At 45.0% G+C, this 13,194-nt stretch overlaps 1 protein-coding gene across 4 annotated transcripts in view; it reads left to right on the top strand.

Moving 5' to 3' along the window:
• LOC132233199 (nuclear envelope pore membrane protein POM 121C-like) overlaps positions 1-13,194 on the top strand; it is a 34,679-nt gene that overhangs the window by 19,890 nt on the left and 1,595 nt on the right. For 2 of the 4 annotated variants that reach the window (XM_059693491.1, XM_059693487.1), the window contains 7 exons: positions 2,924-3,015; positions 3,846-3,919; positions 4,378-4,502; positions 4,625-4,727; positions 4,957-5,130; positions 6,271-7,923; positions 9,383-9,505. In XM_059693491.1, the coding sequence (XP_059549474.1) occupies positions 2,924-3,015; positions 3,846-3,919; positions 4,378-4,502; positions 4,625-4,727; positions 4,957-5,130; positions 6,271-7,923; positions 9,383-9,505 (2,344 nt within the window). Of the gene's footprint in view, positions 1-2,923; positions 3,016-3,845; positions 3,920-4,377; positions 4,503-4,624; positions 4,728-4,956; positions 5,131-6,270; positions 7,924-9,382; positions 9,506-9,806; positions 12,189-13,194 lie in introns of those variants that run through there. The other 2 variants (XM_059693490.1, XM_059693489.1) reach the window with 2 other exon arrangements.

The raw sequence follows: 13,194 nt of genomic DNA, 5'->3' as shown, positions 1-13,194 counted from the left end.
CTCAATGACCAGGAAGGTCACAGTTCAATTCCAGGTCAGGGCACATGCCCAGGTTGTGCATTCAATCCCCAGTGTGGGGCATGTAGGAGGCAGCCAATCAATGAATCTCTCTCATTACCAATGTTTTTCTCTCCCTCTCCCTTCCTCTCTGAAATCAATAAAAATATGAAATAGTAAATATCCCCAGTAATCAATATAGATTTGGTGTAAGTAATAGTATAGACATTTGACTTAATGTATTTTTCCAGAGGAGCACTAGTAAATACCTAAATCTACAGCTTCCCAAACTAGAAGTTGTAGCTTTGTATTATAAAACTAGAGGCCCGGTGCACGACATTAGTGCACTGGAGGGCGGGTCCCTCATCCTGGCCTGCGCCCGCTCACAGTCTGGCTAAGCTGGCAGTCAGACATCCCCCGAGGGGTCCTTAGCGCTGCTGCGGAGGCAGAAGAGGCTCCCGCCATTGCTGCTGCCCTCGCTAGCCGTGAGCCCGGCTTCTGGCTGAGCTGCGCTCTCCCTGTGGAAGCACACTGATCACCAGGGGGCAGCTCCTGCATTGAGCATCTGCTCCCTGGTGGTCAATGCACATCATAGCGACCGGTCGTTCCACCATTTGGTCAATTTGCATATTAGCCTTTTATACTATAAGATTATTACAAATGTTAGGCTGTACCAATTATAGAAAGTGAACTGTCCTCCTACCTCTTTGTGCATGGCATTGATACTTCGTGTGTTTTACAAGACTTGTAATTTTTCAAAGTGGGCATTCAAAACTTCATATCCCTAGCTTGCTTTTGTGACTGTCTTTTATTATTTCTTTATTTATACCCTATATTTAAGCCAAGCTAGAACATTCATTATCTTCTAAGAGCACTTATTATTTTCGTGCTTTCTTCCCTTTTCTTGTTCTGTTCTCCATCTGGAATGATAAGTATGTTTTATCAAACTGCAGACCATCTCAAATGTCACCTTCTTAGAGACTATTATAGTCATTTTATGCACTCTTTTCCAAATCATAAATTTCTTGATGGAAATGGTCTTGCTTATCTTTCCATTATTTGTAAAATCTAAAAAAGTAGGAAGTTGGTAAATGAAAATTGAGTTGTAAAGCAGAACTAAATTGACTGCCATTATACATAGATTGACTATCTCTTTTTGTGACTTGCTTTGTTATATCTTTAGGCCACTTACTATTTTATATGTTCATTATATTTATATGAAGTTGCAAATTATTAATTTTGACATGTTGAGGATATCAACTAATCACTTTAATTGAAAATACTTGCCTTTTAGTGTGTTTATACGTTTGTTTGTTTCCTGCCTATATAGATTTTATTTCTAGATTATGGAAACATTAGTGTCATTGAAAATACAAATGGTGCAAAAGGTATACATATAGTAAAGTTTCCTTCCACGTGGCAATATTTTTATGTGGAGAGGTTCTTAATTTTTATGTAACATTCTGTCAATTTTCTTTCTTTTGTTTCTGGCATAAAAAGTCTGTTTTCTACCCCATGTCATTTAACAACTTGTCATTGTTTTTACAGTTCTTTTGTTTGATACACTTTTTACATGTAAATTGTTATTGCATCAGGATTCTGTGTGTATGTACAGTTTATGAAGTAGAGATATGTTTTTACCCTGGCACTTTATTAAAAATGCAAGGTGTGAGGCCCAAGACTGATTTATTTATCCCAAATCACCATCCTTTCTTGTTCTATAACTGAGAATAACATTTTTTTAAAAATATTATTTATTTCAGCATTTTTCTCAATCTAATTCTGAGCCTTGGGTTTCCTGATATTATTAGTCTATGGAACTCTTCTTCTGTTTTATCACTTGACTTTGATTTTTATAAGTACCGCGCGCTAACCGATTGCGCCACTGGAGCTCCTGATTTTTAAATCTGTCCTTCTTTTGAACTTTTAAGCACTGTTTTCTCCCTTTTTGTGCTTATATCATGTAACTGTTACAGAGTAAGAAATCACTAGAAGCTTCCAGTAGGAAAATGTGATAGTTTAGTACCTTTGTGTTAGGCTAAAGACTTATTTGCAGGGTGCTTGCTCTTTGTCAGTTACTTTGCTGCTAGCCCCCTTTGAAGGGGGTGGAGATGAAAACAGACCATCTTTGCCCTAGCCAGTTTGGCTCACTGGATAGAGCGTTGGCCTGCAGACCAAAGGGTCCTGGGTTTAATTCTAGTCAAGGGCACTTACCTTGGTTGCAGGTTCCTCCCCGGGCCAGGCCCTGGTCGGGCGCATGCAGGAGGCAACCAATCGATGTTTTTCTTGCACATCAATATTTCCCTCTGTCCCTCCCTCTCTCTTCCACTCTCTCTAAAAATCAATGAAAAAATATCCTCTGGTGAGGATAACAAAACACAAAAAAAACCAGACTATCTTTGCTGCCAAGGGACTCTGCCTGGCAGAAGAGACAGATGTATAGATAGTTATCATATAATGATAAGTACCATAGATGTTGTAAAAGTCATAAATGTCATGACAGCATATTTTTAAAAAGTTAATAAAGCTGAAAATTTAATGAAGGAAAACTAAGTTAGTTTATGGACTTGTCTTCACTAGAACAGTTTAATTTACTCTGATCATTTCTATAGACAATATAGAGTAAATTTATACATCATAGCTCTAAGTCATTATTGAATGTAATGTTCCTTTTTAATATATGCAAAAATTACATTGATTCTTTCTACACTTAATAGCATTCCATTACTTTTCAGACTTTTTTATCCCATAGTTAATATTGGCAACTGACTTTCTTTTCAGGAGCCTTTCTTCACAAAGAAATATTTTTTAGTCACTTACAAAGGGGACTTTATATGCAGTATGAATAGAACCACAAAATTATATTAAAGGTTGAATGCTGAAGTATCACCTAATGTCAGTAATGTTACTTTTATTTGACTTTTAGCTATGGAAGAGAAGTGGTCCAAGTTCATCACCCTTTTCCAGCCCAGCCTCATCCCGCTCCCAGACGCCAGAGAGGCCAGCAAAGAAAATAAGGTAATCACTTATTTGCTGTGTGGATTATTGGTCAGGAAATTAGGGATATTTACTTGGCTCTTAGGCTTTCTGATTTAGAGAATCAAATAAATTAACATCTAGAAGGACAGCGAAGTACCCAGAAGAATTGCTCTTATTTTTACAGTTCTTTATGCACTGAGTGTAGGGGCCTCTGGTTCTCTTCTGCTGTACAAGTGACCGGGTGTAAAAGTAGAATAGAGTGAGCAGAGTGAATGTCAGCGAGAAGTAATCTTCATGTTCTTGACTGCAGCTGACCCTCCAGGCCTACCTACAGTCGAGTAGAATGCCACTCTCTTAGGGATTCTATCTATGCCTAGAACGCTCAGTAACATGGGAGGTTGTAAGGAAGGTTTTGAAGATAATTGATTTGTGCTTGTTTTAAGACAGTGGTTTCTCCATGATTTCCATTAACTACCTCCCTTCATTTCTGTGGGAATTTTCTTTGACTTTTTTTTTTGTCCTGACATACTAAGATCTCAAATCATGGTTGTTCTAGACCAGGGGTGGGCAAACTTTTTGACTCGAGGGCCGCAATGGGTTCTTAAACTGGACCGGAGGGCCGGAACAAAAGCATGGATGGAGTGTTTGTGTGAACTAATATAAATTCAAAGTAAACATCATTACATAAAAGGGTACGGTCTTTTTTTTTTTTTTTTTTTTTTTTTTTTTAGTTTTATTCATTTCAAACGGGCCGTAGTTTGCCCACGGCTGTTCTAGACTTTGGCCAGTTGGGAGTTGGGAGGATATGTTATTCAGTATTTATTGTCAGGAAGTCTTTCTAAACTTAATTCTGTGTTTTTCTCCTACAGAGAAGAGGAACTTTCCCATCATTCTAGTCCTTCAACTCCATTAGTAACTGACAAGGAGTCCCAGGGAGAAAGGGGTAAGTTAATAAATAGGCAAGAGTGGCTCCTGGTGATAGAAGTATTTATGGAAAATGTATAGACTAGTACCTATTCAAATCATACTTTCAGCATTGCTGTGTAGAGGGCCTGGTATATACACAGACTGAAGTTCTGTACTTCAGAGGTTTGTAGTCTGGTAAGGAAGGTGATAAGCAAATGCAGTATAACCCAGGGTAACTGTGGGATGGGGATAAGCTTAGGTTGAGGTATCTGTGAGCAATCCAAGAATTATTGCCCAGCAGTTGTATGCATGCATCTGGAGTAAGTACAGCCTCTTGACTATTAGGAATAATCTTGTAAACACTATCCATGAGCCCAGACTATGGAAGATGAAACCTTTCAGAGATACCCAGTGAAAACTTAGTGTTACAAATCAGGGGGTATAAATACACCTATCTATTTCTGGAAGAAAACAAGACTATATTTCTTTCTTTAGTTGTAGATACAACCACATGGAAGAAACAGAACTTGAGGAATTCCCCACCTACACCTGGCAGCTCTGGGCAGCGTAAACGGAAGATTCAGCTGCTGCCCTCCAGGCGAGGGGACCAGCTGGCCTTGGTATGGTCTGGTCCATTTACCCCTGCCCACCTTCTTAGCTCCTCTAAGTCTTAGGAAGGCTAAATACAGGTTTCTCCCAGTTTCTTATGATTGACTTGACTTCTCCTTTTTCTGTTGGGTAGCCTCCACCTCCCCAGCTTGGTTATTCAATTACTGCTGAGGACCTAGACTTGGAAAAGAAAGCTTCATTACAATGGTTCAACAAGGTCTTGGAAGATAAGACTGGTAAGGAATAAAGATGTTTCACACTCTAGGGAGGATTTGGGGGTTTTGGGTCTCTCATCTGGGAAATCCATGTGGGCCCTCAGTATATCTGGAGAAGGTGAGCACTGAGGTTGGGAGAAGCATTTCTAAATGAGTTATTCTGAGACCCTGAACATTCCCACGCCCTGTGAGATGCTACTGGAAAGAACTCCCAAACCAGGGAGGACAACTGAATCTTGTTCTTCCTTAGATGCTGCCTCGAGCTCAGTCACTGAGATCCCACCTACCACTCAGCCTTTTACTTTTACCCTGCCTGCTGCTGGGACTGCTCCCTCTCCAACCTCTCTCCCAGCCCCAAGCACTAATCCACTGTTGGAGAGCTTGAAGAAGATGCAGGATTCCCCGGGCCTAACATCCTTCCCAGGTGAGTGAGAGAGCTTCCCTTAGAGCAGTGGTTCTCAACCTTCCTAACGCCGTGACCCTTTAATACAGTTCCTCATGTTGTGGTGACCCCCAATTTCATTGTTATAAATTGAACATAATTAAAGCATAGTGATTAATCACAAAAACAATATGTAATTATATATGTGTTTTCCGATGGTCGTAGGCGACCCCTGTGAAAGGGTCATTTGACCCCCAAAGGGGTCGCGACCCACAGGTTGAGAACCTCTGCCTTAGAGCGTATGGCATCAATCTTTGTTGAGGTTGAAGTAAAGGCATTATGCCTGTCAGTCAATGGAAATTGTAAGGATTGAACTTACTCTGGTTGACCAGACCTGAGCTGGTACAAGCTTAAGAGCTTCAGGATTCTGTAATCAGGAAATTTTAGGGAAGGGGAGCTGTAACACTTAAGCTAGGAGAAGCTTAGTTTTGTTAGTCAAATGGCTCTTGATTTGAAACCTACTTCCTTAGCTGCTCTGAGCCTTGCCGTCATCTGTAAAATGAGAACAATGCTTACCTCATGAGGTAGCGCTGAACTGTAAATGTGATTACACGGTTGAGATGTCTTGTCACGTGCTTATTAGACCAAAGGCACAAGATAATATGAATTTTTTTCCCCTCTAGGTTTCCAAGGGTCTGTTGATTGTTCCAGCCCCCTGCTTTCATAGCACTTCATATATACACACTCCTGATATTTCACTTAATCATGCAGTAGTTGTATATGTTAGCTCTCAGCCTGTCCCAGGGCTCAGGGGCAGAGACTATCTCATTCATTGTTATATGCTCTGCACTTAGCATGTGGTAGTCAAGTATAGTAAATCTTTGTTTGATGAGTAAGGTGTATCTAAGTTATTAACTGGACTAAATTTCCACACATTTAACCCAATTAGGCCAAGTTTTATCCCTTTCTGTATTCCTTAAGACCTATGAAAAGTGGAAATAACGAACACTTCCTTGATTTTTAGGTAATGAATGCTTTAAGGGCCGTGGTATAGATTTAGTCGTATTTGTTGACTGACCCTTAAATCCCCAGCACTGTGCTGGGCACAGGGAGGATACAAAAGCATTGACTCTCATCGTGTTTGAGATATTCAGAATTCACTTTCTCTACTCTTTTCCCCAGATGATTCAGCTGGAGTGGCAACTCCTGTGGCCCATTCGCCTCCGAAGACACCCAGCCTTCTGGGCCCTCTTGGCTCTTCACAGTCAGCGCCCCTTCCAGGCACCTCCTCAGACTCCAAACCCACAGTATCTTTCTTGGCGCTGTCCCCTACTTCTTCCATACCAGTCACTGATACCACCAAGTCACCTCAGGCTGAGACATCTGCCCCATCCCAGGCCCTGTCTGCCCCAGCCCCCAGCCCCAAGCCAAGTCTTCTGTTTGGAATGCTGAGCACTCCCCCTGCTAACCCTTCTGCCTCTGCAGCTCCTGCTGTGTCTTCAGCATCTCCCATGTTCAAGCCCATTTTTGAGGCCCCGCCTAAAAGTGAGAATGAGGGCCCCTTGCCAAGTAGCCCTTCCAAGGTCACAACCTCAGCATCTTTTAGCTCTGCCCTTCCCACAACTACTAGCACCTCACCCATCACTTTCAAGCCTATTTTTGGCAGCATGGGGCCACCTACATCTGTGTCCTTGTCAACTCCCTTCTCCTTCAATCAGACAACTACTGCAGCCGCAACCACAAACGCCCCTCTCTTCACTGGCCAGGCCAGTGCCGCCTCAACAGTGGCTTCTGCGACCACAGCCAGCACCTCTGCCGACTCAGCTTCGAAGCCTACTTTTGGCTTTGGTGTGAGCAATGTGACCAGCACCATGAACAGCATGACCAGCACCACCACTTCCACCTCCCAGCCTTTCCTCTTTGGGAATCCCCCTGCCGCTGGTGCCAGCTTTACCCCAGCCATAGGCTCCATATTTCAGTTTGGCAAGCTTTCTGCCATTCCTACTTCAACAACGACAACAACCAGCACCACCTTTGGCCAGTCCCTACCCAGTGCCGTGCAGGCAGCCACCAACAACAGCACCGCTGGCTTTAGTGGTTTTGGCAGCACCCTTACAACCTCAGCCCCGGTCACGACCAGCCAGCCTACTCTGACATTCAGTAGCTCTACCACCCCAACATTCAACATTCCCTTTGGCTCAAGTACCAAGGCCCCTCTCCCATCATATCCGGGAGCCAACCCCCAGCCTTTTGGGGCCACTGATGGGCAGCAACAGGGAGCTACCAAGCCAACCCTTGCCCCCAGCTTTGGCAACACTTTCACTTTTGGAAACTCTGCAGCCCCAGCCCCAACTGCAACTCCAGCACCAACCCCAACCCAGCCAGCCTTTGGCAACACTGCGCAGTCAGCTTTTGGTGGTTTGAAACCCACAGCCTCTGCCTTTGGCACCCCTGCCAGCACCCAGCCAGCCTTTGGCAGCACCACAGCTGCCTTCTCCTTTGGTGCAGCCACCACTTCTGGCTTTGGAGCTACAACCCAGACCACCAGCAGCGGGACCAGTAGTTCAGTGTTTGGCAGCACAGCACCATCGCCCTTCACTTTTGGGGGCTCAGCAGCCCCAGCTGGCAGTGGGGGTTTTGGGATCAATGTGGCTCCCCCAGGCACAAGCTCTACCTCTGGAGCGTTCAACTTTGGAGGAGGACAGAGTGGGACCACTGGCAACACAGCCCCCTTTGGGGGAGGCTTGAGTCAGAACACATTGGGCGCACCCAGCCAGAGCACACCCTTTGCCTTCAATGTGGCCAGCACGCCTGAGAGCAAGCCTGTGTTTGGAGGTGAGATTAGGAGTTGATTTGGTGTGCTGTGCATAGTCTCCACTCTTATGGAGCTTTATATTATGGTTGTGAAAAGACAGGCTTAAATATATAAATATGTCAGATAACAATGTCTTGATAAAATACGTAATTACTGACTAGAGGAGCTAATTAGGTAATCAAGGAAGGCCTTTCTGACGAAATAAATTTTAAGCCAAGACTATATTTGTGACAGAAAGTGGTTGCAAATGCAGGTGGGTAGTGTGTGTGAGAGAGCTTTGCAGGCACAGGGAGAGCTCAAAGGCCTAAAGGCAGAAACAAGCCTGGTATGAACAGATAAAAGCAAGGTGTGGCTAGAAGTTTAAAAGTGTAGATGGTATGAAAAGAGGTTGAGAGGTAGGCAGAATTGAAGATCATCCATGGCCAGGGTTTAAATGTTTGGATTTTAAGTACTAAGGGAAATCACTGTAGAATTTCAAGCAGAAGAATGAAGTGATTTTACTTGCCATATGAAAGATGAATTAGAAGTTTTGATCCTGATACTTTCTATTTTCTTCATTAAATATGAGAGATCTTGGGGAGTACAGTGAAATGTGTACAGAGGAGAGCCTCTTAAATAGTCATTTTGGAGAGTGGAAAGGAAGGTAATGAGAAAGTGTAATACAACTAACTGCCGTGCAATTTGAGGGCTGGAAAATTGTAGTTATGAATTTAAAGTGGGACCAGTTAGCACTGTTTTTCCCAGCAACTTTCAGTTGTTGAGGTATAGATCTAAAATAAGTAGGTAGCTGGTAAAACCCAACCTGTTTAAACTCAAGCAAATATAGCAGGAGGAGCAGTGAACTTGGAGGTCTTGATGAGATTAAGGAAATGCAGGACTACTAGAAACAGCTGGAAAAAGAGTACAGTAGTTGCAGTTAAGATAGGGGAGCTAGAACAGTTCCTGGTGGTGATAGGTGTAGGTGGTGGAGGTTGGATAGAGGAATAGATTGGGGTAGCAAGGTCTGGGCCTCAGGGATCAAGAAAGATACTTATACCACATTGGGCTGAGACAAGTACATGTGAGAGAATGCAGCCTTCCCTGAAAGGGGCTGTAGAGAAAACAGCGTCACTACTGAGCATCAGGATTCAGTGAGGGAGGGCAAGGGAGTTTGCTGATGACTGACCCCATGGGCAGATGAGGCAACCTACAGGGTGGACTGGAGTGGTGGTGAGTTTGGTGGAAGGCTCTGGTTTCTGGAGGGGAGGGTATAACTGGTAAAACCCAACCTGTTTAACAGGGAGAAGAGGAATAACATGATTAGTCCTGATAGAAGAAGGGAGGTAACCTAGTCCTTTTGGTGGCTGAACCAGAGCTAAGATGTCCTGTGGGGAATGCCCATACAGAGAGCAGACCTCTGCAAGGTTCATTACCATCTGCTTTGATACCCTCTGCTCATTGGCCTAGTCTCTACAGTTCTCTGCTTTTTCTTCATTCTAGGCACCTCCACACCCACCTTTGGTCAGAACACCCCTGCCCCTGGAGTGGGCACATCAGGAAGCAGCCTCTCCTTTGGGGCATCTGCAACACCCACCCAAGGCTTTGTTGGCGTCGGACCTTTCGGTAAGCTTGGCAAGTCTCTCTGTTGCCAGCATGGCCTGCTTATTCTTCTCTGAAGAGGGAGTAGGGTGGGGTGGGCTGGTAGCTTCCTGGCTCTCTGAGGCCTTCTCCGGAAAGTAAGGCTGAAAGCTTGAGAAAGATGTGGCCAGATTGAGAGTCCAGCACAACCAAGGTTTGGAGTTGGCGGCAGACAGCAGAGGAGCCTTTTGGGGCTGAATTTCCTGGATCCCTGGAAAGCCAGGTAAAATTGTCTTCTGGGCCTCTCCCAGACTATCTGTGATTTGGGGTTTTGCCTTTTCAATAGGCCTCTCTCCCAGCGCAATTGATACAGCTTTGGAAGCCCCCCCTCTTCAAGCACCCACAGTCCTGTTGGCCTAACTTTCCAGAGATTGGGGCAACCAAAGAAATGCTTTCAGGTAGCAGCTGCCCTGATGAGATTTTGTTGAATCTTTCCAGGATCGGCGGCCCCTTCATTTTCCATTGGTGCAGGATCCAAGACCCCAGGGGCTCGACAGCGACTGCAGGCCCGAAGGCAGCACACCCGCAAGAAATAGTGTTTTTCCCTTGCCTCCATTCCACCCACCCCTTGCCCAAATCTGGACCTTGGTACCTGCTAGGAAGAGCCTCTAACCCATCTAGTTCCATAAAGCAAACCTGGCTTCAGCCACCAGGGAGGTAGCAGCAGCCCTGGGGGCCATGTCCCTCTCAGAGGAAGCGGAAGCCTCAGGCCTCTTGGTGGAGGGGGAGGCAGGATGTGGCAGGGCAGAAGCCTGATACCTTTACTTGAACAGTTCCACTGGTGAGGCTGGAGAGAACTAAAGAAACATCTGTACATACTGTCCACTTACTTCCCTCACTTGTTTAGTATAGAAGCTTAGGCAGCCTTCCTTCCCAGCCTTTCCCCAGCGAGCCATCTTTGCTGGAGGGTAGTAGGTAGAGCCCTGCCCACCCCTCTCTCTCTGGTATGCATTTAGTGGGATTGGGGGAAATGGATTGTCCCTAAAGCTTTACCTTGCTTGGCTTGGCTATAGAAAGTGGTTCTCTGGTCCCTTTAGGGGACTGTTTCCCCATTTCTTGCTTTGTCCCTCAACTGGTTCCTTGCAGGATCTATTGCTTTTTAAATGATCTTGAATCAAGCTTTGCCTTGAAGACCCCAGTGGATGCTGCTCCTGCTATTTCACTTCCTCTTGCCAAGTCTGAGTCAGTGTTTTGTCCCTAATCCTATCTGGCAGTTCAGCCCCTAAAAGCTTGGTGGCTCAAGACTGTTAGCCTGGCAGATCCAGGGGTGATTCCCTCACTCCAGGGAGGAAAGCTCTTGGAGCAGACAGGATGCCCACCGCTGCTTTCAGCTGCCTCCTCACCCACTATCCCTGCTGGCCTCATTGGGCACGTCTGCCTCTCTGGCACTGTATGTTTAAAGCCTTGTCCTGTGTTACTTTGTCTGATGCTCATGTCTATTTCTCTTTGAATCGAGTTTGGAGGAAGAATTGAATTGTATGAGTGGCGGCATGTTGGTAGTGCCGGACTTATCTGTTTCAAGTTTCTGGGACTTAGCTAATTGAGTGTGGAAAGTAGCACCACTTTACGGCTACAAGTGCCAACTCCTGAATTTTCAAATGGTGTTTTGACTTTAAGGGCTGGCAGCCCAGGAGGATAGGGCCAAGGGGAAGCAAAAACCTCGTCTCTTCCCTCTGCTGTTTCTCTCCTACCTACCTGACCTCACAGGAGGCTAGAACACCCCTAGTGTATGTTAGAAAACCTAAGTTAATGAGCCACACTTTCAAATTCTTAGTCGCCACCCCCTCTCCCCTCAACCCTTCTTTTCTTTGTTTCAAAGCCACATACCCCAGGCCTAAGAGCCTTGCTGCCATGCCCATCCTCTTTGGGAGAAGTATGAATGCGTGTGTCTAAATTAAAAGAAAATATTTAAACATTTTTTAACAAAATAAAAATTTATTTTTGTATTTATGCTAAATTGCCTTTTAAATTCCTTCAAGCTTGGTTCAATGAGGTGGTTAAGTATAAGTGCTGTTGATTAGGAGTTAGCTGTATAGTTAAGTTATGCCTGTGTGAAGAAGAGGCTCTAGTGCTGTCCTAGGCAGCTTTCCTCGGGTGACTAGAGCTCCTTCTGGACACATTATGTAAAATGTAATTCTTTTTTTTTTATAAATAATGTGATGTAGATGTAACTAGTCCCCCTCACTCTTTTGTGACTGAGGTTGAAAGTTTTGTGGCAGGGGACTGACTGTTCCCCACCCCTTAGAAGAGCTCTGTTAATACTTAACTGTCTGTGGAGCTGAGGAGGGAGCCTGAACCTCAAGTCTCAAATACCTACTAGAATTGGAGGGGTGTGGTGGGGCACGGGCCTAGAAATCAAGCTTCTACCTATACCTTATGTAAGGTAGACGACCCTCTTAGTTTTAGTACTCTAAGCTAGTTTACCTCAGTTCCACAGGCAGGACAGTTGGTCCAGGAACCCCCTGAAGAGGGTATCCTGGCACAGCCTGAGTGTGAGTGTGTGTGTGTATGTGTACATGTACGTGCACTGGACAGGAACGGGAGGCTGGGACTTTCCATTACAAATAGACTTAATTCCTGTGAGTCTAGTTGGAATTTTTAGTATGAATGTGAGATTTTTCTCCTTGCTTATGTCATTAAGAATAAAAAAAAACTGTGATCTATCGTAGACCATGTCCTGCCTTTTATTTTTGCGGGTAGCACTTCTTGCAACAGCAAGAACATGGCTCTGGGAAGGTACGAAAAGGACGAGGCAATCCGTTCTGTCTTCCCAGCTGGAGAAACAGGGCTATCAATTTCCTTCCTATAGCAACAAAAAGAAAAGAACCTTTCAAAAACTAAACTGATGCCTGGGGCTGAGGGCCCAAAGCTAAGCCAAAGGGAGAACCAGTGTCATCCCTTCCTCCACCCAAGAAGTCAAAGTTTTGAGCACCTGCTTTGTGCAAAGTAGTATGCTGGGAGCAGCTGCTGCATTTCGCCGCCGCCTCTTTTTCTTCAGAGCTGGGCTAGGGCTGGACCTAAGTTCTGGTGCTGATACTTCGGTCTGTGAGACTGAGCTAGAAGAAAAGTATAAGTTAGATGTGTCCCAATCTTCTATCATCTTCCCAGCAGGCCCCCTGCTCACCTTGGCACCTCTACCCGTTCAAGTACAGCAATGAAGAAGCCACCAGTGAGTGTGGTCTCAGGGGAGGCCCGGAGACAGTGTTCTGCCCCTGGGAAAGTGTTAAGGCCTCGGTGGGGCCAGGAGGGTATGACAGGAGCTAACCTGTGGAGAAGAGCACACAGACTTCTAGGTAAAAGAGAGCAGCCCTCCCCCCTTCCCAAGACCCTAGTAGAAAGCCAACTACCTAAAGGTCCCTGAACTCTGCTGTAGGGCCTCCTGTACCACATCTTCGTTCTCCTCTTGACAAAGGGAACACGTGGAGTAGACCAGGCGCTGCAGGGAGGGGAAAGTGAGCGCATGGCACAGAGCTCGCTGCTGGAACCCTGCCAAGGCACGCAAACGTTCCTTGCTAGGTAAACCTGTCCCAGGCTGCTCCAGCTGTCTAGTCAACATACCTAGGGAAAAGAGTGTTTTAATTAAATTGCCTTGTTTCATACTGAAATCCCCACTTTATAAATGATATTTGCCCAGGGTCACAAGACAATTTGAGTCAGAACTAAAGAAAGCCAAG

This window comes from Myotis daubentonii, chromosome 4, assembly GCF_963259705.1.
Source record: "Myotis daubentonii chromosome 4, mMyoDau2.1, whole genome shotgun sequence".
Classification (NCBI taxonomy): domain Eukaryota; kingdom Metazoa; phylum Chordata; class Mammalia; order Chiroptera; family Vespertilionidae; genus Myotis; species Myotis daubentonii.
The sequence above is the reverse complement of the archived record's forward strand: the minus strand, read 5'-3'. Positions and strand labels throughout refer to the sequence as shown.